This window comes from Porites lutea, chromosome 2, assembly GCF_958299795.1.
Source record: "Porites lutea chromosome 2, jaPorLute2.1, whole genome shotgun sequence".
Classification (NCBI taxonomy): Eukaryota; Metazoa; Cnidaria; class Anthozoa; order Scleractinia; family Poritidae; genus Porites; species Porites lutea.
In genome coordinates, this window is record NC_133202.1 from 46423848 (window position 1) to 46450376 (window position 26529).

Here is a 26529-nt window from a genome sequence, read left to right on the forward strand (position 1 = left end):
ACCTCCCAACTGTTTTTAATTTATAGGCTTGACATTTTTTTTCCCTGAGGGTACCAGGGTCTTTTGTAAGGAGTCTGATAATATCTGAAAATGTCCAAGGACAATAGGAGGATGTACTGAAGACGTTCTGAAAAATTCCGTCAAACACAAACTAATAAAATAACAGAATTCAGAGAAAGTTGAACATTCACATGGACTTTTCTTTTCCCTCATTGGTTTCAGTTTCTTTGAATAATAAATATATTTTTCAAAACGGGTCAGTTAATGCTCTGATGGCTCAAACTTTTCTACCAGGCGTGAGAAATTGGAACACAGGCGTGAGTACACTGTAGACGTGAGATCGAAGTTGTGACACACAAAAATGGATGCTTGATCGGGGGGCCTTAACTACCACATTTTATTGTCGTTTCACCTTCGATTTGCTTATCGAAAGTGAAACTTCCGCCTTTATTTAGGACTTTCGCTTACGCTAGCAAGAACTTGATCTGAAATGATTCACTGTGATCACTGATTTTCATTACAAAACACAATGCATCACTATTCAATAAACTCATAAAACAGCGCAGAACACCGTATAACTCGATCATGGCTGCTCATGAATCTTCAACTCCGCCATGACCTCCCTGGGCACCTCCCTGACATGTCAGTAAGTGACAAACAGTTTAACTTTCATTCTACAAGTACATTTTGCTTTTTCAACATGGAAGTGGAAAAGATTGATTAAATCGCTTACCTCTGAAGAGATATTTCGCTGATAGTTGATCCAAGGCGCGAAAGAATTTGCGACTGACCGTGTGAGGCCTGGTGATTACACTATGGGTCGCCAATATAAAAAAATCCAACTAGAACATCTTCATGTAACATGTAACTATGTGTCACTGAACATAAGTACGCATCACTATCTATCACAACACACCACTACCCATCACTATCTATCACTGTCGATCACTACACATCATTATCCATCACTACACATCAGTCAGGGAGGTGCCCAGGGAGGTCATGGCGGAGTTGAAGATTCATGAGCAGCCATGATCGAGTTATACGGTGTGCTGCGCTGTTTTATGAGTTTATTGAATGATTTATTAAATAGTGACGAAACAATACAAATGCACTACAAAAACGAGGTAATAAAAAACTAGCAATGTATTAAGAACACTCGTTCTAGCATTAAACAAGAGCTGCAGATAAAATTTTCTCAAAATTGGTTTAAAGCTCAAAACGACATTTCGGAAAGCTCTAGACAAAAATATACAAACAAGGAAATTAAAAAAGATTATCGCTTGGAAGAATACCTAAAGATAGTTAGAAATCCAGCTCATAGAATCAGTATGACTAAACTGCGATTGGGAGTTCATACTTTACGTATACAAACAGGGAAATATGAAAATAAACTAGCTTCCATACCAGTAGAGGAAAGGCTTTGTTTAGTTTTTTCAAAAGAAACTGCATAGAAGACGAGAAACATTTCTTACCGTAATTGATTGTACTGAATACGAAAGCCTTAGACAACAACTTTATTTTCATATTTCTGACAATGATGCAACCTTCATCAATTTAACAGATCATGATAGAACGTTATATTTACTCAGATTAGACAATGACAAAACCTCACATATTATAGCTAAATATAAATATGCCCATATAACGTTTCAAAAACGAAAACAGTTCCTGAGTCAAAAACCCAATTGATTAGGTAATTAAATTATAGTATAATTCTTATCGAAATGGTATATGCCGTATGATTTTGTTGTTTCAGTTCATATTTCTTTCTTTTTAAATTTGCTGTAGTTGAAAAAACCTTTATTGTGACTAGACTGATGCCTCCCTTTGGAGAGCAAGGCGCGATAAAGATATACTATACTATACTATCCATCACCACACATCACTGTCCATCACTAAAGATCACTGTCCATCACTACACATCACTATCCATCTCTACACATCACTATCCATCACTACACATCACTCTCCATCACTTCACATCAACTATCCATCACTACACATCACTATCCATCACTACACATCACTGTCCATCACTACACATCACTGGCCATCACTATGCATCACTGTCCATGACTACACATCACTGGCCATCACTACACATCACTGTCCATCACTACAGATCACTTTTTATAAGAACCTATTTAGGGTAATTTGGAAAATCTAGGTTCTTATGCGCGGGTTTTTACTGTAATTGCAAGTCGTATTTGTGTAAGTTAGACAGCAAGTAGATCTAACGCTTGAAAGAATTGTGTAGTGATGGATAGTGATGTGTAGTGATGGGGAGTGATGGAGAGTATAGTATAGTTTATCTTTATTGTACCTTACTCTTCAAAGGGAGGCATCGGTCTAGTTACCATAAAGGTTTTTACAACTACAACAAATCTAATTTGTATATTTTTGTCTAGAGCTCTCCGAAATGTCGCTTCGACCTTTAAGCCAATCTTGAGAATATTTTTTCTGCAGCTGTTCTTTAATGCTAGAACGAGTGTTCTTAGCACATTGCTGGTTTTTTTTTTACCTCGTTTTTGTCACCATTTAATAAATCATAAAACTGACTGTGATTCCTTGCGTAAACAAAAGCTTCAGTGATGTCTAAGTGATGTGGAGTGATGGGTAGTAATGTGTAGTGACGGGTAGTGATGGACAGTGATGCGTAGTGACGGTTAGTGATGTGTAGTGATGGATAGTGATCTGTAGTGATGGATAGTGATGTGTAGTGATGGACAGTGATGTGTAGTGATGGCCAGTGATGTGTAGTGATGGAGAGTGACGTGTAGTGATGGGTAGTGATCGGTAGTGATGGATAATGATGGGTAGTGATGTGTAGTGATGGATAGTGATGAGTAGTGATTTGTAGTAATATGTAGTGATGTGTAGTGATATGTAGTAATGGACAGTGATGTGTAGTGATGGCCAGAGATAGGAAGTGATAGGTAGTGGTGTGTTGTGATGGATAGTGATGCGTAGTTATGTTGAGTGACACATAGTTAAATGTTACATGAAGATATTTTAGTTGGAGTTTTTATATTGGTCAGGAGCCCATAACCCGGAGCATTCAACTGCCATAAATTCGTGCAACGGCGTTTTTACAAGTGAGTTTATTTTTAGATAAGCTTTTCCCGCGAAAAATAACTGTTTCACGAGGTCAATTCCTCCATTTTATCGTCGTTTAGACTGTTAGTAGCTCGCTTGGACCTTTTCACAGTCGGCTATTTCGAAGATGATTTCGATTTAATTTCCTTTGCGTGAATTATGCGTTGTCGCCGATGAAGTAGACGTCCTGGCTAGGTTTTGCAAATCTTGCTCTGAACTGCTAGTTTCCGTGTAAATACTGAAATTATCGCTTGAAGTACTGTCAGAAGACTCCTCTGAAGATTCCTCACGTGTGTCCGCCATGTTTTTTTCAATCTGAAGGAGTTGTCCTAGTTACGTATTAAAAGTTTATCATTGATGGCGCAATTGTTAGTGATTGGCTTTTCGAAAGCAATTCGCGGGAAAGGCTTATCTAAAAATAAACCTACTTGTGAAAACGCCGTTGCATAGGCACAGTATGGAAGTTAGACGCTCCGGGTTATGGGCTCCTGATTGGTGTAGGAGAACACACATTTATTACCGCTATTGGGGCCTGATAGAGGCCTGGCCCCAGTTGCTCAAAAGCTGAATAGCGCTAGTGGATAACTATGAGGGAAACCCATTGCGTTATCCACTGGATAGAGATTCATCCGATGGATAGGGCTATCCACCTTATGAACAACTGGGCCCTGATAGCCTGACATGGTGCTCTCCTTCTCGTTTGCAGTGCTTGCAGTAACCCGGGAGACTCCAGATTTTTGAGCTTATCTCCCGGTCTCCAGATTAGCCGTATGAAATCTCCCGGATAATCGCCAAAGTTTGCCACTTCTTCGGTAGACTCGACTTTCTGGAAATTTAACTATTTTGCGTTGTTTGAGCTATTTTTAATGTTAACATCAAACGTTTCCTTATAAACGGCTCCTTTATGCCATTGTAATAATGTGATTGGTGGGAAATAAACCAATCAAGTCATATGTTACAAGGCAAAAACATTTTGTGCGCGCGTTTTGTGTCATCGCAAATTCATGACGATCGGAGAGTATTTTATGCATAAATGACGTCATGTGCTATACGTTATGACGTCATCTATCATCCCTTCCCTATCAATTCTCACTACTTGAATACGTGGGGGGTTGACAGCCCTGCGTTTGGAAAGAAGCGAATTAAATCTTATACCAATAGTCCGTTTTCGAGTTGCTAGGCGAATCAACCATCAAATCTTTATCAAAGCAAGGCTTGGTGCACAACTATCCAAGCGAACATGAGTTTTATTAATTTGTGTTCAGAATGAAACGTTTTTTCATTCTTTTTTTTTTCATATGAAAGAACGACTACCAGGAGTTGCTTTGATAAGGAGCCTGAAGGCAAATGGAAATCGGAAAAGGACTATTGTAGAACATGGCCAGCTCCCGGACTGGGAGGCATATTGTACTGGGTCGGAGTCAAACTCCAATTCTGACGTCAGGGCACTGGTCACGTGACTTCTTGACGTTCGCGATTAGCAGGAAATGCCAAAAAACTTCGATCTTAAGGTCTCTGATATAAAAGCGCAATGTCATGCAATTTTAGGCAATTTTGAGCAACATTCAAGAAATAAAAAAAGAAAAGAAATAAGACGTGGATGGTCACGACTGAAGAAGGTGGAGTAAACTTGAAAAATGTCGGCTCCACTTTTAGTTCAGTTTCGTGAGATAATCCGGCATGAAAGAGAATCGAGAGAGCACACTACCAATTTTACGCTAAGTTCCCAAAGTAAATTTTAAAAGCGCGCATAATGATAAACGGGGGATGTGAAAAAAAGATAGCAAAATAAAAAATTGTAAAAATCTGTAAAGAAATGGATTAACTCTCCTCCTAGTCTTCAGAGAGACAGTATTATATGGCGGCTTTCGCAAGTGCGCAAGATGAAGTAAATACTGTTTTCTGATTGACTATCCATCTCCCCTGTTGGGAGTTTGGCGCAGTTGTCCCTCAATAACGAGTTTATTCAGTGCCGGATCCAGACCCTGAGATAAGGGGGGGGGGGGGGCGGTCATCCTGGACCTTAGATAAGGGGGGGTGGTCTGGAAAAAAATCTTTTTCGGCCCTTAGGGCCTCAGTTTGGTCCAAAACTAAGCGGGTGGCGGCCCCCCCGGGCCCCTCCCCTGGATCCGCCACTGTTATTGACCTCAACACTCGGTCCATCAAAACAAACAAACACCCTTGCCCAAAATTTGCATAGCATTTGTTTTTCGTTTCTCCTGTGTATTACAGTCATCCCAAGAAAAATTGAAGACATTAGAGAGATTTAGAGTAAAGTTTACGGCAATCGGCAAAAGGCAAACGCGAGATTCAAGCTGAAAATGTCTCAAAGATGAACAGGTAAAAACTGATTTGTTGCAAGACAGGTTTTATGTGGGTGGTAAAACGCGCGACATCGCTATTCAACTTGTCTTGCAGCAATGTTGCAAAACATGTTGCGCGTTTTTTCTTGCCCGTTTTTCTGTACCTTTGAGAACGGACCTATGGAATCAGGGTAGCTGTTCACTGACCTCGAACTTTCGATCGGCCCTATCAGGCGGTTGCTAACAGTTTCGGATGAGAAAAAGCCACCTAAAACTTTCGAGACGACCAAAGTTTCCCTAAGACATCAGAACAGAAAAAAAGGTTTTTTAGGGAGGCTCCAAATCAACCAAACAGGCCAGTACGGCATAGAGAAAGCCAAACACGAACGCCTCAGTAAAGCTTCAGCAAGTTACAACAGGATATTGTGCAGTCTGATATGTCACACGTCTCCATCCCCTAACCCCACACGGGTTAGGGGATGGAGACGTCTGATATTTCAGACTAGAATATTGCGTTGCTTTCAATTCAAAGGAAAAGTAACAGGTATGCATGAGAAATAATATATAGATTTAGCCAGGGCTAAAAGCGAAGCTCTCGATAACATTTATAGTTCGTTCAAACAAAATGTAAAATACTGTAATGCTAAGCGGCGAAGGCAACGCCGGAGAACGGTGAAAAATAACAATAGGTCTAATTAGCAAAGAAGCAACTTTGCACCTGCAGCACACTGTTTTTGTACATTTCTTTGCCGTTGTTTTGCACGACTACGGTGAAATTTCCAGAAACTTCTTAGTTAAACTTTTAATGGAGGAAATGTCGTACGTGTTCTCGTTCACTGTTTTTCACTGCCACTCATTTTCGCCTTGCATTTGATTGGTGGCCGCTAGCATTTCTTATTTTGTCACCTCCGCTACAAAATTCCAACAAAAAAATGTCTCCTTTTTTTTATCTCACGATTTAGATCTCTGTCGCCCTATTTCTCGTTGAGCTTCGCAGGCCTGCCGCCTACTTCCTCTTTATCTCTGTGTTTCTCCTGCTGTATATTCCAAATTTGTGGACATGACAGTTAATCTAAGCTTAATATTTTAGACAACACGGATACAGAAACAATTTGCGCTTTCCGTTTTCGTCTTTATTGACTCTTTAGCTGTCTCTGCTTTACAAGACGCCGTTAGCTATGCAATTTTCCCGCCAAAATAACCTCGAGGTGCATTTGGGTTGCCATACCAGCTGATTGAGTTATTTTACATTGGTTTGCCTTTTGTGCGGACGGACGGTCGGGCGGGCGGGCGGGCGGGCAGGCGTACGGTCACGTGATTGCCAAATTTTCTCGGATGGTTTCGGATGGGCAGATTGCTTCATTTTCTTACCCATGGTGCTCTGCTGCGAGAGCTCTGCTATAATCAACTTTTATTTTTAGGTGGAAATAAGAAATTTGTGCCGTACTGTTGGCGTTTTAGAACTGAAGCATCAAGTACCTTCTTCGCCTTTGTAATTCTTCTCTTAAAGCAACTACTTTCATTTTTTTTGATCGGGCGCTCAGCGGAGCACCATGGGTAAGAAAATGTGGTAAACTACCCATCCGAGAAAATTTGGTCATCACGTGACCGCACCGCCCACCCGACTGTCCGTCCGCACACAGGCATACCAATGTAAAAAAGCTCAATCAACAGGTATGGCAACCCAAATGCAACTCGAGGTTATTTTGACGGGAAGTCGCATAGCGAAGTAGAGACAACTAAAGAGTCAATGAAGACGAAAACGGAAAGCGGAAATTGTCTCTATATCCCTGTTTTCTAAAGTATTGAGCTTAGATTAATTGTCATGTCCACAAATTTGGAATATAGAGCAAGAGAAACGCAGAGAAAAAGAGAAAGTAGGCGGCAGGCCAGTGAAGCTCAACGAGAAAAAGGGGGACAGAGATCTAGAGCGAGAGATAAAAAACAAAGGAGATATTTTTTTGTTGGAAAACAACATCAAAATTTTGTAGCAGCGGTAACAAAATGAGAAATGCTAGCGGCCACCAATGCAAGGTCAAAATGAGCGGCAGTGAAAAAAAAGTGAACAAGAAAACGTGCCTCATTTCCTCCATAAAACGTGTAACTAAGACCCTGTTTACATGGAGTGGGGGACCCCGGTTTAGTGGGGTAAGTTTTTTTTGTTTTGTGTCCCCCAGAGCGTGAAAACAAAAGAAACCAACCCCACTTGACCGGGGTTCCCCACTCCATGTAAACAGGCCCTAAGACGTTTCTGGAAGTTTCGCGTTGTCGTCGTTCAAAACAACGGCAAAGAAATGTACAAATTTGCTTTTTTTGCTAATTAGACCTATTGTTGTTTTTCACCTTTCTACGGCGTTGCCTTCTCTTCGCATTACGCGATTTTATATTTTGTTTGAGCAAACTATAAATATTATAGAGAGCTTCGCTTTTAGCCATGGCTAAATCTATATATTATATTTTAATTATTTGGTTTTAGTTTTTTTTTTATTCTACATCACTATTATAATATCTTATTATTACTATTTTGTTTATTGAAACAGGTCAAACAGTTCTTAGCGCCTAGGTCTAACAAAAGCGAATAACATAAATTTCTAAAACTATCTCTGCTTGTCATGCATAGGTCATGAGAGTATAGAGAAAAAATGTAAAGAACACCACCCTCCACAGCATATTTTTTAACGTGTTTGTCTCTGCGCCGTCTGCTAATTAAAATGGTTAAAGCTAAAAGTCCCTACCCCCCCTTCCCCCGCACTACTTATCAAACAACAGTTTCATCTCATCTTGGATAACAGCACATTCTTTTTATCACACACCCGAGTGCGCATTACAAAGTGCTCCAAATCAAAGACGCAGGCTAATGGCGACAAGGCCGGTCTCGAATTATCAAAATTCTCTTCTGAGGGAAATAAAGCAAAGTTAATGAACTATTCATCTCTGAATCTCAAAGCCATTTCCTTTGTTTTAGGCTGCGTGCAAACGGACACGGCAACAAACTTCCAACATTGTTGGCGCAACAATGTTGGGAGTTGTTGCGTCTGTGTTGGCAGTGGTGTGCAAACGGATGCAACAAGTCTCAGCATTGTTGGGTCCTACAGTGCATCGTGGGAAGGATACAACCCATTAGTCTTTGTAAACCATGCGTAATGAGCGTGCATGGCCACAACAATGTTAAAAGAGCTGTACAAACGGATCCAACATTGTTGCGCTACGCTTCGGTGATCACGGAACAAAAGAAATGTTGGGAGTTGTTGGCTGAAAAGTTTGACCGGTTTCAAACTTTGCGCAACAACATGCAACAGGATGTGGAAACGGACGCAACATATAACATTCAACAATGTTGGGAGTTGTTGGTCAACAATGTTGCGTCCGTTTGCACGCAGCCTTATACCCCTCAGCTTCGGTGCCAAGCAACTGGCTCGTTCCCAGGGTTCTTTCCAACTAGCAGAAGAGGACCTTCGGAACGAAGTTGGAGCTAAGTATGCATTCCTGAACTGGCCTATTGATATTGATGCGTGTTCACATGGATCTTTTGACACTCAGGTCGATCGTGCCTTCAACGAGTTCTTTTCTTCTTTTAATCCTTTCAATCATATCCTATTGGTATTATTTTATTTGTACAACCAGTTGAAATAGTAGGAATTTACGCTACGACGACGGCAAGGGTTACGAAAACGTCACTTAAAAAGTGAATTTGAGCTGCCCCAAACTTACTCTCGCTTATTCCATCTCGTTTAATTCGTCAAATGTTGGCAAATTTTTTTGGAGTTGAATTCTGAAGGACTGCATCAAAGTTCAGGAAAAGAAAAAGAAAGTTGTTGTCTTTTGTTCCCGTCCTCGGCAAACGTGAAATTAGGAAATTTCACGTTGTGGTCGTGCAAAGACGGCAGAGAAATGTACAAAAAAGCGTAATGCACGTGCAAAGTTGTTGTTTTTTCTCTTGTCTAAACCTCACCTCGCCGTGTTTGTTGCGTAAACTCCGTTTTATAAGCATTACAAAGAAGGATACAAACAATCTGAACAATTCGTTACAAGAATAAAATTCTGCCACAATCAATGATACAAAGAGACGGACCATTATTCTCTCTTGATTATACTCACAACTAGCACATCCAATCACCGTACAGATAAGAATTCGAAGGTTTTGTCAACTAGTTATGACTAGAACAGCGAAGTTACGCCGTATAAACACCTATTTTTTTTTATTAATTAGTGAGTTAAAATGTTCGATCTCTTTTCAAAGAAGACCACTTTCCAGTGGAACTTGATGCAATATTGAATTGTATTCATATAACTCTCTTTTCTTAGCCAAAAGACATAAGTTCGTATTCGCTGAAGTTGTGGCAGCTCGGGTGACCCCATTGCGGAGAAGCGATTGAAAACTGGTGGAGTCCAAGGTCACCGTTCCTTTTTTGCTGAAGTCGTGGCAGCTCGGATGACCCCATTGGCTCAACCATTTCATTCGTTAATGGAGTGCTATTGTCTCTACCGGCTATTTAGGAAAATGTTCAGAGTCTTTCGCTGGTGCCATCAGGAAGTAGTAGTCTAAGGGCCTGTTTACATTGAGGTGGGGGACCCCAGGTTGGTGAGGTAACCCGCGGCGGGTTACTCCACCCGATGTAAATGTGATCAAATTAAAATGACAGATTATATGGACCGGCGGGTTACCTCACCTATCTGGGGTCTCCCACCTTCATGTAACTGTCGTGACATAAAAACTTATTGATCTATTTAGACTGTCCTTGACTTTAAAACTTCGAAAAAGTACTGTATTGTTAACGTTATAACCCTGTAAAATGAATTTGCGATGAAAGTATTCGTCTCGCATTTATCTTAAATCAAAATTCCTAAAAATTTAAAAGTAGCCTTTGTTATACTGCCACGTGTATGGCAAGACTATGAAGGATATAGTTGTATTTTTATTCTTTCACCCAAATATATAGTGATAATCTATATGTGTAGCATAAATCAAAGGTTACATGACTCTATTTCTTGCACTGTGTGTCAGATTTGATAAAAACCTCCATTAATTATCTGTCTTCAAATAGGAACTCTGCTTGTAGGTTTTCCTTAAGCTAAAAATTTTACGTTTCGATATGGATGGCTTTTTTCCCCACTGTGTCCTTGTCTTTATCTTATAAATTAAGCGAGCAGGCTCCAACCTTCTTCCTCCGAGCCTCGAGTAAACTTTTAAATTTACTCAACTATGCTAGAAGGATATCAGCTAAGAATTATCAGCTGAGAATTTCAGTCTGTGTTAGAAACCTTGAAGTGAACGGCAAAGTGATTGACGATCCTAGTGAACTTCTCGAGCAATTTAACACTCATTTCTCAAAAATCGCTGATAAACTTAAGGAAAAGTCACCAGATCGATTTAAATAATGACTTGTCCAGATCTAGATTGACTAATTTTGTCAACTCCATAAAAGATCATGATGTTGTTTTCACTCTTCGAGATATTACTGTTACCCAACTTACTAGTATTCTGAAGATCGAGAGTTAGTACTATAATAAATCTGCTGGTATTGACGGGATTAATACTCGTTGACTTCATTTGGCTGCGCCAGTTATTATGCCGAGTATTGCAAGGATGATTAACTACTTATTCTCAACTGGAAATTTTGCCTCCCCGTTGAAAAACCGCTAAAGTTAATCCTTTGTTCAAAAAAGGTGATGCAAGCGACCCATCTAATTATCGTCCAATTTTTGTCGTTACAGTCTCATCTATACTTTGAAGATTATTGAACGATACGTCCACTATTCTTTGTATGACTTTCTTCAATTGAACAACTTGATTTATTCTAGACAGTCCGGTTTTCGTCCAGCATGGTTTTTAGACTGCTCTGATTAAAAACGTTGATGAGCTCATATTAATTTTGGACAACAACAGAGTGAGTGGAGTATTACTTGTTGACTACTGTAATGCGTTCGACCTGGTCGACCATATTTATTCTGGCTGAAATTAGAGGAGGATGCCTATATACCTAGCCAGAACTCGAGCCAGGACTCGACCCAGGACTCGACAATTTTCGCTTTCCCGCCATTTTCACGTCCTGCAAGTCCCATGACGGATGCCCATTAAGAGGAGGGTTTTTGTGGCAATCATGGAGGGAAAGCTAGAGTTAGGGTTAGGTTAGGGTTAGGACTAGGATTAGGGTTAGGGTTAGTGGTAGGGTTAGGAGGTTACGAGTTAGGTTAGGAGTCCCTTCTTTTGCTTTTATTTTACTTCTGTTTATTTGTTTATTTATTATTTTTATTTATTTATTTATTTTGCTTACAGAAAGATTAGAAAAGTCCTAACTTGGGTCCAGACTCGACGTCCTGGCTCGAGTCCTGGCTTATGGCGTTACCAACATAGCATATATTTGGTGTCATTCTTATCTCTCCGGTAGACGTCAGCTGGTCTGCATTGATGGCAAGGAATCGTCTTTGGCGTGTGTAAATCATGGGGGACCACAAGGATCTATTTTGGGTCCTCTTTTCTTCATCTTATTTATCAAGGATTTGTCGCTTTATATTACAATGCAGAGGAGGGGTTCCATCAACCCCCCCCCCTCCCAAACCCTATCCCTTCTACCACGGTGGGGGTATGACTTTGCGTGTACGCCCGAGGGTTCAGTGCGTGTTTAGTTCACAATATATAGTCTTACGTTTGCGTTGATTTGCCTGCGTATTGAGGTCAGACTTGGAGCTACTATCACCCTCATGATAAAGTCGCGCTTCTCTTATCTGGCCTCAAGGCTTCACTACTCCGCGCGTAAAAGTAAACAAAAACAAGCAAACAAACAGAAGTTTTTTTTGTCTTGATTAATAACAGAAGCATTATGTTCTTTACCTTTGAGTTCCTATGTCTTAGTTATTTCGTTTCTTTTGTTTTTTGGTTTTATTCTTCTGATTGGTTTTTTTTTTTTTGGAATTTTTTAAAGTGGTTCATTCGTTTCTTATATCCTCCTTCAGTGTTGTCGCAGCAATTGATATACATGTAGGCCACGTGCGTCTACTATTGATCGAAGCTACTGTACAGCTATGGGACACAATAACTGCGAGGTTGGTCAGGAGCCCATAACCCGGAGCGAGCAACTTCCATGCGCACGTGCCATGGTGTTTTCACGGACCAGTTTATTTTTAGAACGGTTTTTACCGCGAGTTTTGAATATCTTTTAAATTTCTTAAACCAGTCAGCAAAACCTACAGACCTAAAAACGATGTTTTTGGCCTTTTAATAACGTTAAGTTTTCCTTTTTGATATCTTATACTTCGAATGCACACATATTCATGGTAGAGATTCTCTTTTCGCGGGAAAATTTGCCCTAAAATGAGTCTAAAAATAAACTGCTCCGTAAAAACGCCGTGAAATAGGCCTAGTATACTAGATATATGCTGTGTGTCAACTGATGAAACATCCAACACTAAAAACACAGTAACACACCACGAAATGGCCCAATAGTACCTTTTTGAAGCTGAAAGTGACTCAAACAAGGTATGGGGGGATATATGGCGTACAAATCGGTAACAGTCCCTGCGCTCATGTAACTGAAGAAAAAGAGAGCCGAAGGTTATTCTGCCTCTTGGAACCAAAACATCTTATGTCTGTAATCGGACAGGTCAAATCATACAGTTTTGGTGACTTATAAGCAAAAAATGAAGGCTGATAAAAACTAATCAGATTGGAGCATTCTGTTATTTACCCGATCAGATGAAAAACAGTTGTAACTTGGGTCGAGGATGGGGAATGGGGGGAGGGGGGTGATGACCAATTTAAAAAAAAAATTGCAGCATCGGAAATGATTTAAAAAGCCTCAGCGAAGGGACAGGAAGAAGTGCGGCTTGTGGTTTCCTAATCAAACATTGACCTCGGAGGTCCGTGTTCAAGGGGAAGAGTTTTTTCAGAAAGGTGTTTTACGTCGTGGACATCAACAATCACAGTAAAACTTCAGTCTCCTTTTCTTTATATTTAAGGTGATTCCCTGGTTTTGCACTGCGCATCTCTTACTGCGCATAACAAGATGGCCGCCGTAAAAAAAGAGCATGTGAAGTAACATTATTAAAATGAGGTTGACTGAAGAGAAACGCTATTGGAATTTTTTTTTTTTGCGGTTGTTTCTTGCCGAGGTGAGACTCAATGTGTTGGGAATGTGCATAACGTAGGCTGTACGCGACTTCCTCACGCAGATGTAGTTCGACTTCCTCACGCAGATCCTCGATAGTGGATGTTTAACTTGGGCTTACTCACTTTGATTTTTATTTAAACGCTTTCTTTATCACATTGTATCCTAAATGTGATATCTCGATGTAAATTCGATAAAAACAGATTTTTTAATACTTTCTTCCCCCTTTCACATACATTCTATTTTGAAACTCGCCTCAGTCCTCTCAAAAAACTCGGAGAAAATGCATTTGGTGCGCACTTTCTGCAGCTCTACCGCAAAAACGAGTACGGTGATCCCCATTTTTTATTTCATGATTTTAATACGGGCAGTGCTTCCTTTCCATGAGAAAAAAATTGGCACAAATCTATGTTCAGTTTTGTGGAAATTTTACTAAATTGTACTGATTGAGCTATCACGGGTCGAATAGCGCGTGTCCAATTCAATTCTACTTTGGAGCGTAAAATAAAAATAGGAGCATGAAAAGGTATTTCTCTGGTATGTAAGTAGATAAACAATACAATAAAGTCAAATTCTGTGCGATACCACATGCATCATCGAAAAAATCTCTCCTTTTTGTCTAGTTTTGGGCTTCGCGCGGTTTTTGACAAAGGGTCCAAAATAGCCGTATTTCTCAGCATTGTGACGTCAAAACGAGCACGGTGACCCCCACTTTTTATTACTTTTTTGTAATCTTCTTGACTTGTTACATCAGTGTACCAAGTTTCATCTACAATCTATGTTAGGTTCTTTTACTAGGGAATCACCTTAATACAACATAACAAGGCTGAAAGTTACATCATGAACTGAACACTGTACCACGCAACTTGCCCAGATTAGCTACAAGCAGTTGATGTAATCAAGTCGACATAATGATGTAAATCTACTAAATAAATGCTGAGCACTTCTTAAAATAACCATGGCCATGCTATACGTCATTGGCTTGGAAAACGCTCCACCTTCAGGTAGCTAAAAATTCGTTAGATTCCCGGTAGAATAATCCTAGCTTAAAAGATTGAGGGACATATAACTTCTTACCTCCTAACCACAGAACGATGCTGAACAAGTGCTCTGGAACTGATCTGTTTAATCAAGGCACAGCCTTACTTTTACAAAAAATTAAGTTCTCCAGTCAATAAAACATTAAAAAAGCGTGTCACTGTTATTAGAGAGATTAAGATTCACGTTTACGCCAAACGGCAAACGTGAATTTGTACCACGTGACCAAGTTTTCCCCTTATTTTTCGTTTACCGTTTATTGCTTCTACACAAAACTAAGTAGTTTTATGCCAGTTTTATCCAAAAGAATCGTTTTGGACTGTTTCTATCTGCTTATTTTCTATTTTGAGAAATTCTCAACTGACGTTTGCCGTTTGCCGTGTGCCGTAAACGTGAATCTTAATCTCTCTATTAAGCAATTGAACTATCTGAACCACAGTTCGGGTACTTATATAAGATAACAACAATATTATAAGACGGTCCTGAAGGGAAGAATACCAAATCCCAGTTCCCAACCTAATTTGGTCCAAATCCCATTCCCAGTGGTTGTTTGCCGGAAACTGATGGCATGCACATAATAAATGAAAAACTGCACTGATTGACATCGTCTGGATAGAGGTACATCAGTTCATTTGGAAAGAAAAAATCTCTCATTCTTCTGGACAAGTGAACAATCATTCTCTTCCAACTCTTGTTGGCATAACCATATTAAAAATACTTCTCTCAATCTCACTTTCAACATCTTCATCCGACTCACGCACTATCTCTACTTCGCCGCGTCAGTAAGTTGCACGGTTCAGTCGAAATCAGTTAAAGATTATAGTTTGAATTTTTTTGTGCGGATTACCGCATTGTTTGCTGAACTCAAACATTTCGATGACCATAATTGTGCAAAGTGCGGGAAACATTTTTTAAATCAGACGCCATTTTGATCTTTCTCAAATGGGCATGTCATTTCAGCGACAACAAACCATTGAACAGGGAAGCTGACAGAACTTCATTTATGCATTGCTATACTTTGGTTTACTGATGTATGATTGGATTTCTCCATTTCCAAAAGTAGGCTTATTTGTGCAAAATTGTGTCAAATAATTGTCCAAGTCCTCTAAAGAAGAGAAACCACAATGCCATTTTAAAAATAGTTCATGCCTCTTCCAGTTCAGTAAATCTCATTTTCCCACTCCAAAAAAAGTGAAATCCCAGTTCCTATTTTACCCCTTCAGGACCTTCTTATAACTGTTATGTCACTCAAGGAATAGTAAGTTACAGTTTTAGCTAAAATGGTATTTACTAACTTAATAATCAGGCGGACCCAACGACAGCTTTATCACGAAAATCACCTCTGAAATGCCTCTTTATAGGCTTAATGGGGTTTTTTAAAAGCAAAATAAATGAATAATTTGCATCGCTATAAAAATTTTAGGCATACTAGAGAGCTTCGAACATTAACAGACATTTCCTACAAAACGGTCTTTGGGTGCCCCTGACTAATCTGTTGCGATGCGCTTTAGTTTGGAGACGCTTCCGTTTATAACGCGTTCTGGCCTTCCATTCAACGTCATCCACTAGGCCAAATTTAGCCTTTGAAGTTCGTGAATGTATTATCCTTTGACAAAAACGTATATTCATTTGTCTGGACGAAGTAAATTTTCCGTCAATTTGCCAATTTCCCTAGTCGTTACGCAAACAAAATGTTACACTAAGCACAACAAGCTAAGGTATAAAAAATCATTTAGGAAACTGATTTTTACACTTTCAGGGCAAACTCCCAATAGTTAACGCTGAAAAAACTAAATTTGCGCAAAATACTTTTAACAATATGTAAAGTATAAGAATATATAGCAAAATCAACGGTCCAAAACTGTAGATATTTTATGCTCTATAGATTTGTTCTAAGGCAATGATTAACCGAAGGAACACGTGCGTAAGTGAAAGTACCATTTGAGGAACGTATTTCAACATCATCAAAGCAAGCAAAATTTCTCTATCAGCTAATGTGGCTTCGCTGCAATAGTTTTAGGGAGTAAAATAGTATAATATTCACTTTCTTCGGTTACACGAAACCTTTTTTCCTCAGGTAAAATAGACTTTGATATTATAATGTTCCTTGCATTCAGCAGTACTCTTTCTATGACATCTCCCTGCAATCAGCACGGCCCCTGTAAATAAAGTAACGATTGATTAATTAATACGCTTGAACAGCGAAATAACGGCCTCAATACTACTCGTTCTATGGAGGTTTTAAGATAAAAAGCCTTAGATTACAGGATAGCAAGATTGAGATGAATGTAAAATCAAAGTTAAGCAGGAGCTCAAAACCTTTCATTACTTTACAAAAAGAGAGTATGTTAGAGCTACTTGTATTATCTAGCTATATGGTGTAAACACAAAAATGGGTTTTTAGAAACATTTTTTGGTCTATTTTCGGCCTATTTAACCTGCTTTTCTGCTCATAACAAATCATAAAATAAAAGTTTTAACTCTTTTTGACAAATATGACATTTCTCTTTTGAATTGCGTAAAATGATGACTTAATGGTAGTTCAAACTAAAATGTTGAGGCAAAAACTAAGAATTCTCAACGCATAATCCAAAGCCAGTATGTCACGGCAACAGCCATTTACAGTGAATGCTGATTTTGCACTTAATGATATGATTATTGAAAGATTTCTATAGTGTTCAACAAACATTTTTAAACAATTTTGTATCACAGAAATGAAATCTGATTACGTAAATCCAGAATGATTGTACATCAACGAACCATCCATATTATTTTTTTGTTAATATTATTCACACTGTCTTGCTTTTACTGCTTATTTGTATTTAATTTTGTCAATTCCTTTACATTTTAATTTGAAGACAATAAAACCTTAAACTTTATTTAATATATTAGGACCCTACGTAATCTAAAACAAAAGAAAAGTCTGTACTTACAGCTTTCTCAACGGTTTACATCAAATTCAATCGTGACGTCATCGCCAATCAGCACAAATGGAGCCCAGTACTTTGGGGAGGAAAAGTCGTCCGAATCTCGAAGGCGTTTCATGGCCTTCTGCAGAGCAGTACTGACACTTTCTCCAACTCTCAGGTGTTGGTAGAAACATTCCATAAACACCATTGTGGCTTCATCATCAATTGCCCAGAGTGACGCCAGCACAGAACGAGCACCAGCAAACAAGAAAGCCCTTGCCATACCGACCACACCCTCAGACGAGACCTCTCCTTGACCACTATGGCAACAACTAAGAACCACTAGCCTCGCTCTCAGCTTAATGGCTTGTAAATCAGACATTTTTAACATGTAGTCCTCTTTCGTAGGGATAAGAGTCTTGGATTGCCACTCGGGGTTGGGAGCCAATGCAATTTCACCAGTTTCCTGTCCTCCGTGTGCTGCAATGTGAATCAAAGCAACTGAATCTATTCTCCGAAGCACCTCTTCTTTGGTTGCAGCTTCCCCCGTGAGTGGGTGGCTGTTAAGAAGTTTTCCAATCATCTCCACTTCTTTTTTTGCGAACTTCAGCTGATCATAAATGGGTTTATCCCTTTTATTTGTAACTTTCCTCAAACATGGATCTCCAACAAGCAGGGCGCCAGTTTTACTGTGGTATTCACTTGAAGAATCTCTTATTACTTTCAGACTTGTCAGTGAGGGAATAATACGGATCCTTAAAGTTTCACTTAGGGCTGTCCAAGGAGCTAAACACAAAGCACCATCAGGGACTACGACCAGTTCATCACCATCAAGTAAGTCTTCAATGGGACCAAAAACTATATCATGCAATGGCTGTAACCAGTCGTTATTCTCGTGCGACGGAATCGATGTTTTATCATCACCACGAGTACTGGAAGTTGACTTATCGCTTAAAACATCAAGTGACCGATTCTCGCATCTAACATCTCTGCCAGTCCCAATTTTATTCAAAGAATTATTCAAAAGTGCATCAAAGGGATCTTCGTGTGCACCTCCACTTTTTAGTACTGCTTGCCTAAAAATAGCGTTGGTTTTCTTTCCCAGTACCCACAAGCTTATTGTTTCTTCGTCCAATGCAATAAACATTGTCAAAACAGATATGTTCCTTGAAATGTATGTGAAATCTTCCTCAGTTTCATTTGAAATGGGCGAAAGGGATGTAAAGCCGTAATTTATTTTCAAGGCATCTAGCAAAGCCCCTGCTCGTCCCCGTTCGGCCGCGTACAAAGCCTCATCCGTCTTTTGAAGCCCTATAAGAACTTGACATAAATAACGATAGCTAGATATGAAATGCTTACGAAAACTTATTTTACATGCATCTTCCGAAATGAAACTTTCCCTAATAGTATCAAGCGTTTTTACGCTGAATTTGAAATGAACTACAGCCTCATCCAGAGAACCTGACAACATAAGAGTTTTACCCAAGTATTCATAGGCCATTCCTTCTAGGAACATGTCAGCCACTTCCTTAGCAATTTTGAGCTGTTGCTTGTGGTACTCGATTGCTTGTTGGAATTGTTTAAGGGACCTATAAGCACGGCCGAGAGAGGCATAGGTATATCCCTCTCCACACCTGTTACCCACTTCCTTAGCAATGCTTAGGCTTTGCTTATAATGCTCTATTGCTCCTTCGAAGTCGCAAAGGGATTCATAATCTGAGCCGAGAAGGCGATAGACCGTTCCTTCTCCATTCCTGTCGCCGACTTCTATTCTAATGCTAAGGCTTTTCTTGTGGTGCTTCATTGATTGTAGGAAGTCCTGGAGATTTAAATAACCATTGCCGAGATTGGCATAGGCACGTCCTTGTCCGGCCCTGTCGCCGACTTCTATTGCAATGGCTAGGCGTTGCTTGTGGTACTCTATTGCTTGTTGGAATTGGCCAAGGCTGTGATAAGCATTGCCGAGATTGCCATAGGCACCTCCTTGTCCGGCCCTGTCGCCGACTTCTATTGCAATGGCTAGGCGTTGCTTGTGGTACTCTATTGCTTGTTGGAATTGGCCAAGGCTGTGATAAGCATTGCCGAGATTGCCATAGGCACGTCCTTGTCCGGCCCTGTCGCCGACTTCTATTGCAATGCTCAGGTCTTGCTTGTGGTACTCTATTGCTTGTTGGAATTGGCCAAGGCTGTGATAAGCATTGCCGAGATTGCCATAGGCACGTCCTTGTCCGGCCCTGTAGCCGACTTCTATTGCAATGCTCAGGTCTTGCTTGTGGTACTCTATTGCTTGTTGGAATTGGCCAAGGCTGTGATAAGCATTGCCGAGATTGCCATAGGCACGTCCTTGTCCGGCCCTGTCGCCGACTTCTATTGCGATGCTCAGGTCTTCCTTGTGGTACTTTATTGCTTGTTGGAATTGGCCAAGGCTGTGATAAGCATTGCCGAGATTGCCATAGGCACGTCCTTGTCCGGCCCTGTCGCCGACTTCTATTGCAATGGTGAGGCATTGCTTGTGGTACTCTATTGCTTGTTGGAATTGGCCAAGGCTGTGATAAGCATTGCCGAGATTGCCATAGGCACCTCCTTGTCCGGCCCTGTCGCCGACTTCTATTGCAATGCTTAGGTCTTGCTTGTGGTACTCTATTGCTTGTTGGAATTGGCCAAGGCTGTGATAAGCATTGCCGAGATTGCCATAGGCACCTCCTTGTCCGGCCCTGTCGCCGACTTCTATTGCAATGCTCAGGTCTTGCTTGTGGTACTCTATTGCTTGTTGGAATTGGCCAAGGCTGTGATAAGCATTGCCGAGATTGCCATAGGCACCTCCTTGTCCGGCCCTGTCGCCGACTTCTATTGCAATGCTCAGGTCTTGCTTGTGGTACTCTATTGCTTGTTGGAATTGGCCAAGGCTGTGATAAGCATTGCCGAGATTGCCATAGGCACGTCCTTGTCCGGCCCTGTCGCCGACTTCTATTGCAATGGTCAGGTCTTGCTTGTGATACTCTATTGCTTGTTGGAATTGGCCAAGGCTGTGATAAGCATTACCGAGATTGCTATAGGCACCTCCCTGTCCGGCCCTGTCGCCGACTTCTATTGCAATGGCTAGGCGTTGCTTGTGGTACTCTATTGCTTGTTGGAATTGGCCAAGGCTGTGATAAGCATTGCCGAGATTGCCATAGGCACGTCCTTGTCCGGCCCTGTCGCCGACTTCTATTGCAATGCTCAGGTCTTGCTTGTGGTACTCTATTGCTTGTTGGAATTGGCCAAGGCTGTGATAAGCATTGCCGAGATTGCCATAGGCACGTCCTTGTCCGGCCCTGTAGCCGACTTCTATTGCAATGCTCAGGTCTTGCTTGTGGTACTCTATTGCTTGTTGGAATTGGCCAAGGCTGTGATAAGCATTGCCGAGATTGCCATAGGCACGTCCTTGTCCGGCCCTGTCGCCGACTTCTATTGCGATGCTCAGGTCTTCCTTGTGGTACTTTATTGCTTGTTGGAATTGGCCAAGGCTGTGATAAGCATTGCCGAGATTGCCATAGGCACGTCCTTGTCCGGCCCTGTCGCCGACTTCTATTGCAATGGTGAGGCATTGCTTGTGGTACTCTATTGCTTGTTGGAATTGGCCAAGGCTGTGATAAGCATTGCCGAGATTGCCATAGGCACCTCCTTGTCCGGCCCTGTCGCCGACTTCTATTGCAATGCTTAGGTCTTGCTTGTGGTACTCTATTGCTTGTTGGAATTGGCCAAGGCTGTGATAAGCATTGCCGAGATTGCCATAGGCACCTCCTTGTCCGGCCCTGTCGCCGACTTCTATTGCAATGCTCAGGTCTTGCTTGTGGTACTCTATTGCTTGTTGGAATTGGCCAAGGCTGTGATAAGCATTGCCGAGATTGCCATAGGCACCTCCTTGTCCGGCCCTGTCGCCGACTTCTATTGCAATGCTCAGGTCTTGCTTGTGGTACTCTATTGCTTGTTGGAATTGGCCAAGGCTGTGATAAGCATTGCCGAGATTGCCATAGGCACGTCCTTGTCCGGCCCTGTCGCCGACTTCTATTGCAATGGTCAGGTCTTGCTTGTGATACTCTATTGCTTGTTGGAATTGGCCAAGGCTGTGATAAGCATTACCGAGATTGCTATAGGCACCTCCCTGTCCGGCCCTGTCGCCGACTTCTATTGCAATGGCTAGGCGTTGCTTGTGGTACTCTATTGCTTGTTGGAATTGGCCAAGGCTGTGATAAGCATTGCCGAGATTGCCATAGGCACCTCCTTGTCCGGCCCTGTCGCCGACTTCTATTGCAATGGCTAGGCGTTGCTTGTGGTACTCTATTGCTTGTTGGAATTGGCCAAGGCTGTGATAAGCATTGCCGAGATTGCCATAGGCACGTCCTTGTCCGGCCCTGTCGCCGACTTCTATTGCAATGCTCAGGTCTTGCTTGTGGTACTCTATTGCTTGTTGGAATTGGCCAAGGCTGTGATAAGCATTGCCGAGATTGCCATAGGCACCTCCTTGTCCGGCCCTGTCGCCGACTTCTATTGCAATGCTCAGGTCTTGCTTGTGGTACTCTATTGCTTGTTGGAATTGGCCAAGGCTGTGATAAGCATTGCCGAGATTGCCATAGGCACGTCCTTGTCCGGCCCTGTCGCCGATTTCTATTGCAATGCTCAGGTCTTGCTTGTGGTACTCTATTGCTTGTTGGAATTGGCCAAGGCTGTCATAAGCATTGCCGAGATTGCCATAGGCACGTCCTTGTCCGGCCCTGTCGCCGACTTCTATTGCAATGGCTAGGCGTTGCTTGTGGTACTCTATTGCTTGTTGGAATTGGCAAAGGCTGTGATAAGCATTGCCGAGATTGCCATAGGCACCTCCTTGTCCGGCCCTGTCGCCGACTTCTATTGCAATGGCTAGGCGTTGCTTGTGGTACTCTATTGCTTGTTGGAATTGGCCAAGGCTGTGATAAGCATTGCCGAGATTGCCATAGGCACCTCCTTGTCCGGCCCTGTCGCCGACTTCTATTGCAATGGTGAGGCATTGCTTGTGGTACTCTATTGCGTGTTGGAATTGGCCAAGGCTTTGATAAGCATTGCCGAGACTGCCATAGGCACGTCCTTGTCCGGCCCTGTCGCCGACTTCTATTGCAATGCTTAGGTCTTGCTTGTGGTACTCTATTGCTTGTTGGAATTGGCCAAGGCTGTGATAAGCATTGCCGAGATTGCCATAGGCACGTCCTTGTCCGGCCCTGTCGCCGACTTCTATTGCAATGCTCAGGTCTTGCTTGTGGTACTCTATTGCTTGTTGGAATTGGCCAAGGCTGTGATAAGCATTGCCGAGATTGCCATAGGCACGTCCTTGTCCGGCCCTGTAGCCGACTTCTATTGCAATGCTCAGGTCTTGCTTGTGGTACTCTATTGCTTGTTGGAATTGGCCAAGGCTGTGATAAGCATTGCCGAGATTGCCATAGGCACCTCCTTGTCCGGCCCTGTCGCCGACTTCTATTGCAATGGCTAGGCGTTGCTTGTGGTACTCTATTGCTTGTTGGAATTGGCTAAGGCGGTGATAAGCATTGCCGAGATTGCCATAGGCACGTCCTTGTCCGGCCCTGTCGCCGACTTCTATTGCAATGGTGAGGCATTGCTTGTTGTACTCTATTGCTTGTTGGAATTGGCCAAGGCTGTGATAAGCATTGCCGAGATTGCCATAGGCACGTCCTTGTCCGGCCCTGTCGCCGACTTCTATTGCAATGCTCAGGTCTTGCTTGTGGTACTCTATTGCTTGTTGGAATTGGCCAAGGCTGTCATAAGCATTGCCGAGATTGCCATAGGCACGTCCTTGTCCGGCCCTGTCGCCGACTTCTATTGCAATGGTCAGGCATTGCTTGTTGTACTCTATTGCTTGTTGGAATTGGCCAAGGCTGTCATAAGCATTGCCGAGATTGCCATAGGCACGTCCTTGTCCGGCCCTGTCGCCAACCTCTGTTGCAATGCTCAGTTGTTGCTCGTGGTACTCTATTCTACTCCTTTCTGTCATTTAGCAGTTCTTGTATGAAAAGTGTGGCTGTTTCTTAATGGTAATATACCTAGAAAAGGAAAATATAAAGTTATCATTCTTTCCTGTCTGCTACTTTTCTGTTTTCTTTAGAGTTGTGCGCGTTGATGTGAAGATATGCAGAAAAGTGATTTCTAATACATGTTAAACTGAAATTAGTTCTGGATTGGACCGACAAAAATCTACACTCTAACCCACAGACAGCGGATTTACTGGTTTCTTGTGGACGAATGGCCGACGCGTGTAAAAAAAAAGTGCGGTTTCAAAAATATCAAGTTTCGTGCGGACGGGGCCTAAACCGGAGGTTTGTTGTTGGTGCAGATCACAGATTGACGTAATACGGAATCCTTATCGCTCCTTCGTAATGATTGTCGCTGTCGTCAGCGTACAGTTTGTTTTTAACTATTCAGGATATTGTCTCCAAGTTTCATTTTTTACACGAACAGCAGCAACTAACAATGCATTTGAAATATGCAGAAATCTTAGTTATTGTTTTGCACCAAAATATGAAACTCGGAGACAATAGCCGGAATAATGAGAGGCTCTCGTAAAGACAAAATTTCGACAAAGTAATAATAGTCAATTTTTTATATTGTAGCCCTTATGTTATTCCCTTACAAGTTATCAAAAATATTGAAACTCAAAGGTCATGTAAAATGACGGTTAATCTCGATAATCTCAAATTTTTAAAAACATTTATCATGCGGTTTCAAAATTATTTGTTCAGTTTGGTAAAGTAGAACAAAATATTAAAAAAAACGCCAACAAGAGCACCTCAATGTTTATTACATCTCTTTTTCTTGCGAACGGCTAAAGCCATCCCCATGATCTTTAGAAACACGTTTAAAAGTGAATGAAAGTACTATGAGCCAGAATTACGTTTCAAAATCGCTTCGTTTTCTAAAGATAACGGCCAAATACTGAATACTGAATACTGAATTTCTAACCACAAATACTTCATTCCAAAATATCTTCAAAACGCTCTCATAGATTGCAAAGGTCCTGATTTGAACTGTTTTTGTAGAAAACTTGGTAGGCACTTCATGTAAGCCTTACGTATAATGTCCTGAGACATACGTGGCCTTACATGTCGATGATGTCACAGGTACGAAGGCAGTTGCGTAGTTATTCTAGTACAGTTGCTGTACTGGCTGTAAACTTTGTAGTTTGCTGCAGTTACGTCAATGTAACCCGGCTGATCATAAGAAATTTTTGTCTTTATCTGATACAGTTTTTGTCAATTGTGACGTAGCTAATGCTCAAACATGGGAGGTATTAACGCTGAAAAACCCAATCAAGCCACCTTAAGAAAATGTACAGTGAGTAGCTCTTCAGGCCCCCTCCACCACTTTCCCTGTATATAACACGCTACATTGGTTTCTTTAAACAGCAAAGATCTCAAAGTTACCAGGATAACATCACTAAATACAAGTCACAAGTACCGTACTTCCGTCTATCAACTGTATCAACAGGTAGTTGAATAAAACGAGTTTTAAATCTTGAGGCCTGTGGTTCAATCTTTCAGACAAAATAGGCCAAATGCTCAACTTTAACCCTTTTTGTCAGGGACACTATCAGTCACTTTGAAATGTTACATTAACAGTGATTCGTACACTATCTTTGGGACCTTTGGATCATCTTCAGAAAATCGTTTTCGGGGCATGAAGGGTCATAGGGAGAGATTTTGAAGGTGTACGCACAGGAAGAAAAGTTAGAGCGCGGAACGCACTCCAAAATAGGGAGTCTGGGCGCATGTTTCCTAGAATGTTTTTAAATTGAAGGTCTTGGAAATGTCATTTCTTGCGTTTCCCGCAGAACATTTTGAGTAAATAAGTACGAAGAAAAATGCAGTAGGGGGCAGGGAAGGGTACATTTTTTTCGTTTTTCATCCTACTAAAACGCTTCTTGCCGTCCGTTTATGGAATAAAAAATGGATAAAGGAAATATTCAAACAAAAACACCCATATAATACGAAAAAGTTATAAGTCACGCGATTAAATTATAAAAATGCTTTCAGGAAATTAAAAAAAGGTCTTTTTTCCAGATTTCAGCCGTACGCACGGGCGTATGTGCGTATATGGACGCTACGATCCTGCAATGTTAGTCATTATTAAGCTCAGCACAATATATAGCAAAAAGGTTTACGCTGCATTGACAGCCGCTGTTTAGCTTCCTTAACTAATTCACAGAGATCAATTCTAGGTAGATAATAATATTTTTCTATTTTAGATCTTGACGGCATCGATTTTTATTACCTTGTTGTGCATTTTATTCGTCGCCTTAGCTTTTGCAGTTTTTTTTCTGCTTTTGTAAGTAGTATAATTGCCTAGGCCGGTAGACCCGCAATTGCATTTTATTCAGGACGATACTTTTACAATAATGTCTTCCATAATAATAATAATAATAATAATAATAATAATAATAATAATAATAATAATAATCTGAAATACGTGTCTATATGCTTTTACTTAGGGCTTTTTATGGACACTGGTTTAGCCGTCATTAGTATAATTCGATTGTATGATCTTAATATCTCTGCATAATGGAATTCTTAATTCTATAGAATTTTGAACTTTTATTATTAATTATATCTATTTCCTCTTCCTCTATGTAAGGTTAAGTTACTTCTATCTTTTAGAATTTGTAAATGAATAGTTTTTTTTTTCTTTCTTCACTTATTATAGGATTGTTTTTGTTCTCTAATGAAGGAATTGTAGATAGCGTTTTGATGAATTAATTAGATTTTTTGTAACAGCAGGTTGATTGTAAATAGGATTTTAATTGAGGTTTTGTAGTAAGGATTTTAAATTTTATAATAATAATAATAATAATGATAATAATAATAGCTTCTTTGTTTAGAATTGAGCTTAGTTGAAGCTGAACCAGCCAAAAAGTTAGAGTGAGCAAACAAACAATTCATATAGACTTATCCATCCAAAAAAACGTAAATAACAGCTTTCCGAAAGTAGGGGCCAGGACATTCAAAAAATGCCAGCTCAAAAACATAAGAATGTGCCGTTATGGTGATGTGACTC

At 40.9% G+C, this 26529-nt stretch overlaps 1 protein-coding gene across 1 annotated transcript; it reads right to left on the minus strand.

The window, feature by feature from the left end:
* Positions 1 to 14960: 14960 nt before the first annotated feature.
* LOC140927095 (uncharacterized) lies at positions 14961 to 23505 on the minus strand. The gene is made up of 2 exons (XM_073376751.1): positions 17479 to 23505; positions 14961 to 16704 (listed from the first exon to the last, which is right to left on the minus strand). The coding sequence occupies exon 1, from the start codon at positions 23474 to 23476 to the stop codon at positions 17486 to 17488; it is 5991 nt and encodes a 1996-aa protein (XP_073232852.1). The 5' UTR covers positions 23477 to 23505; the 3' UTR covers positions 14961 to 16704; positions 17479 to 17485.
* Positions 23506 to 26529: the final 3024 nt, after the last annotated feature.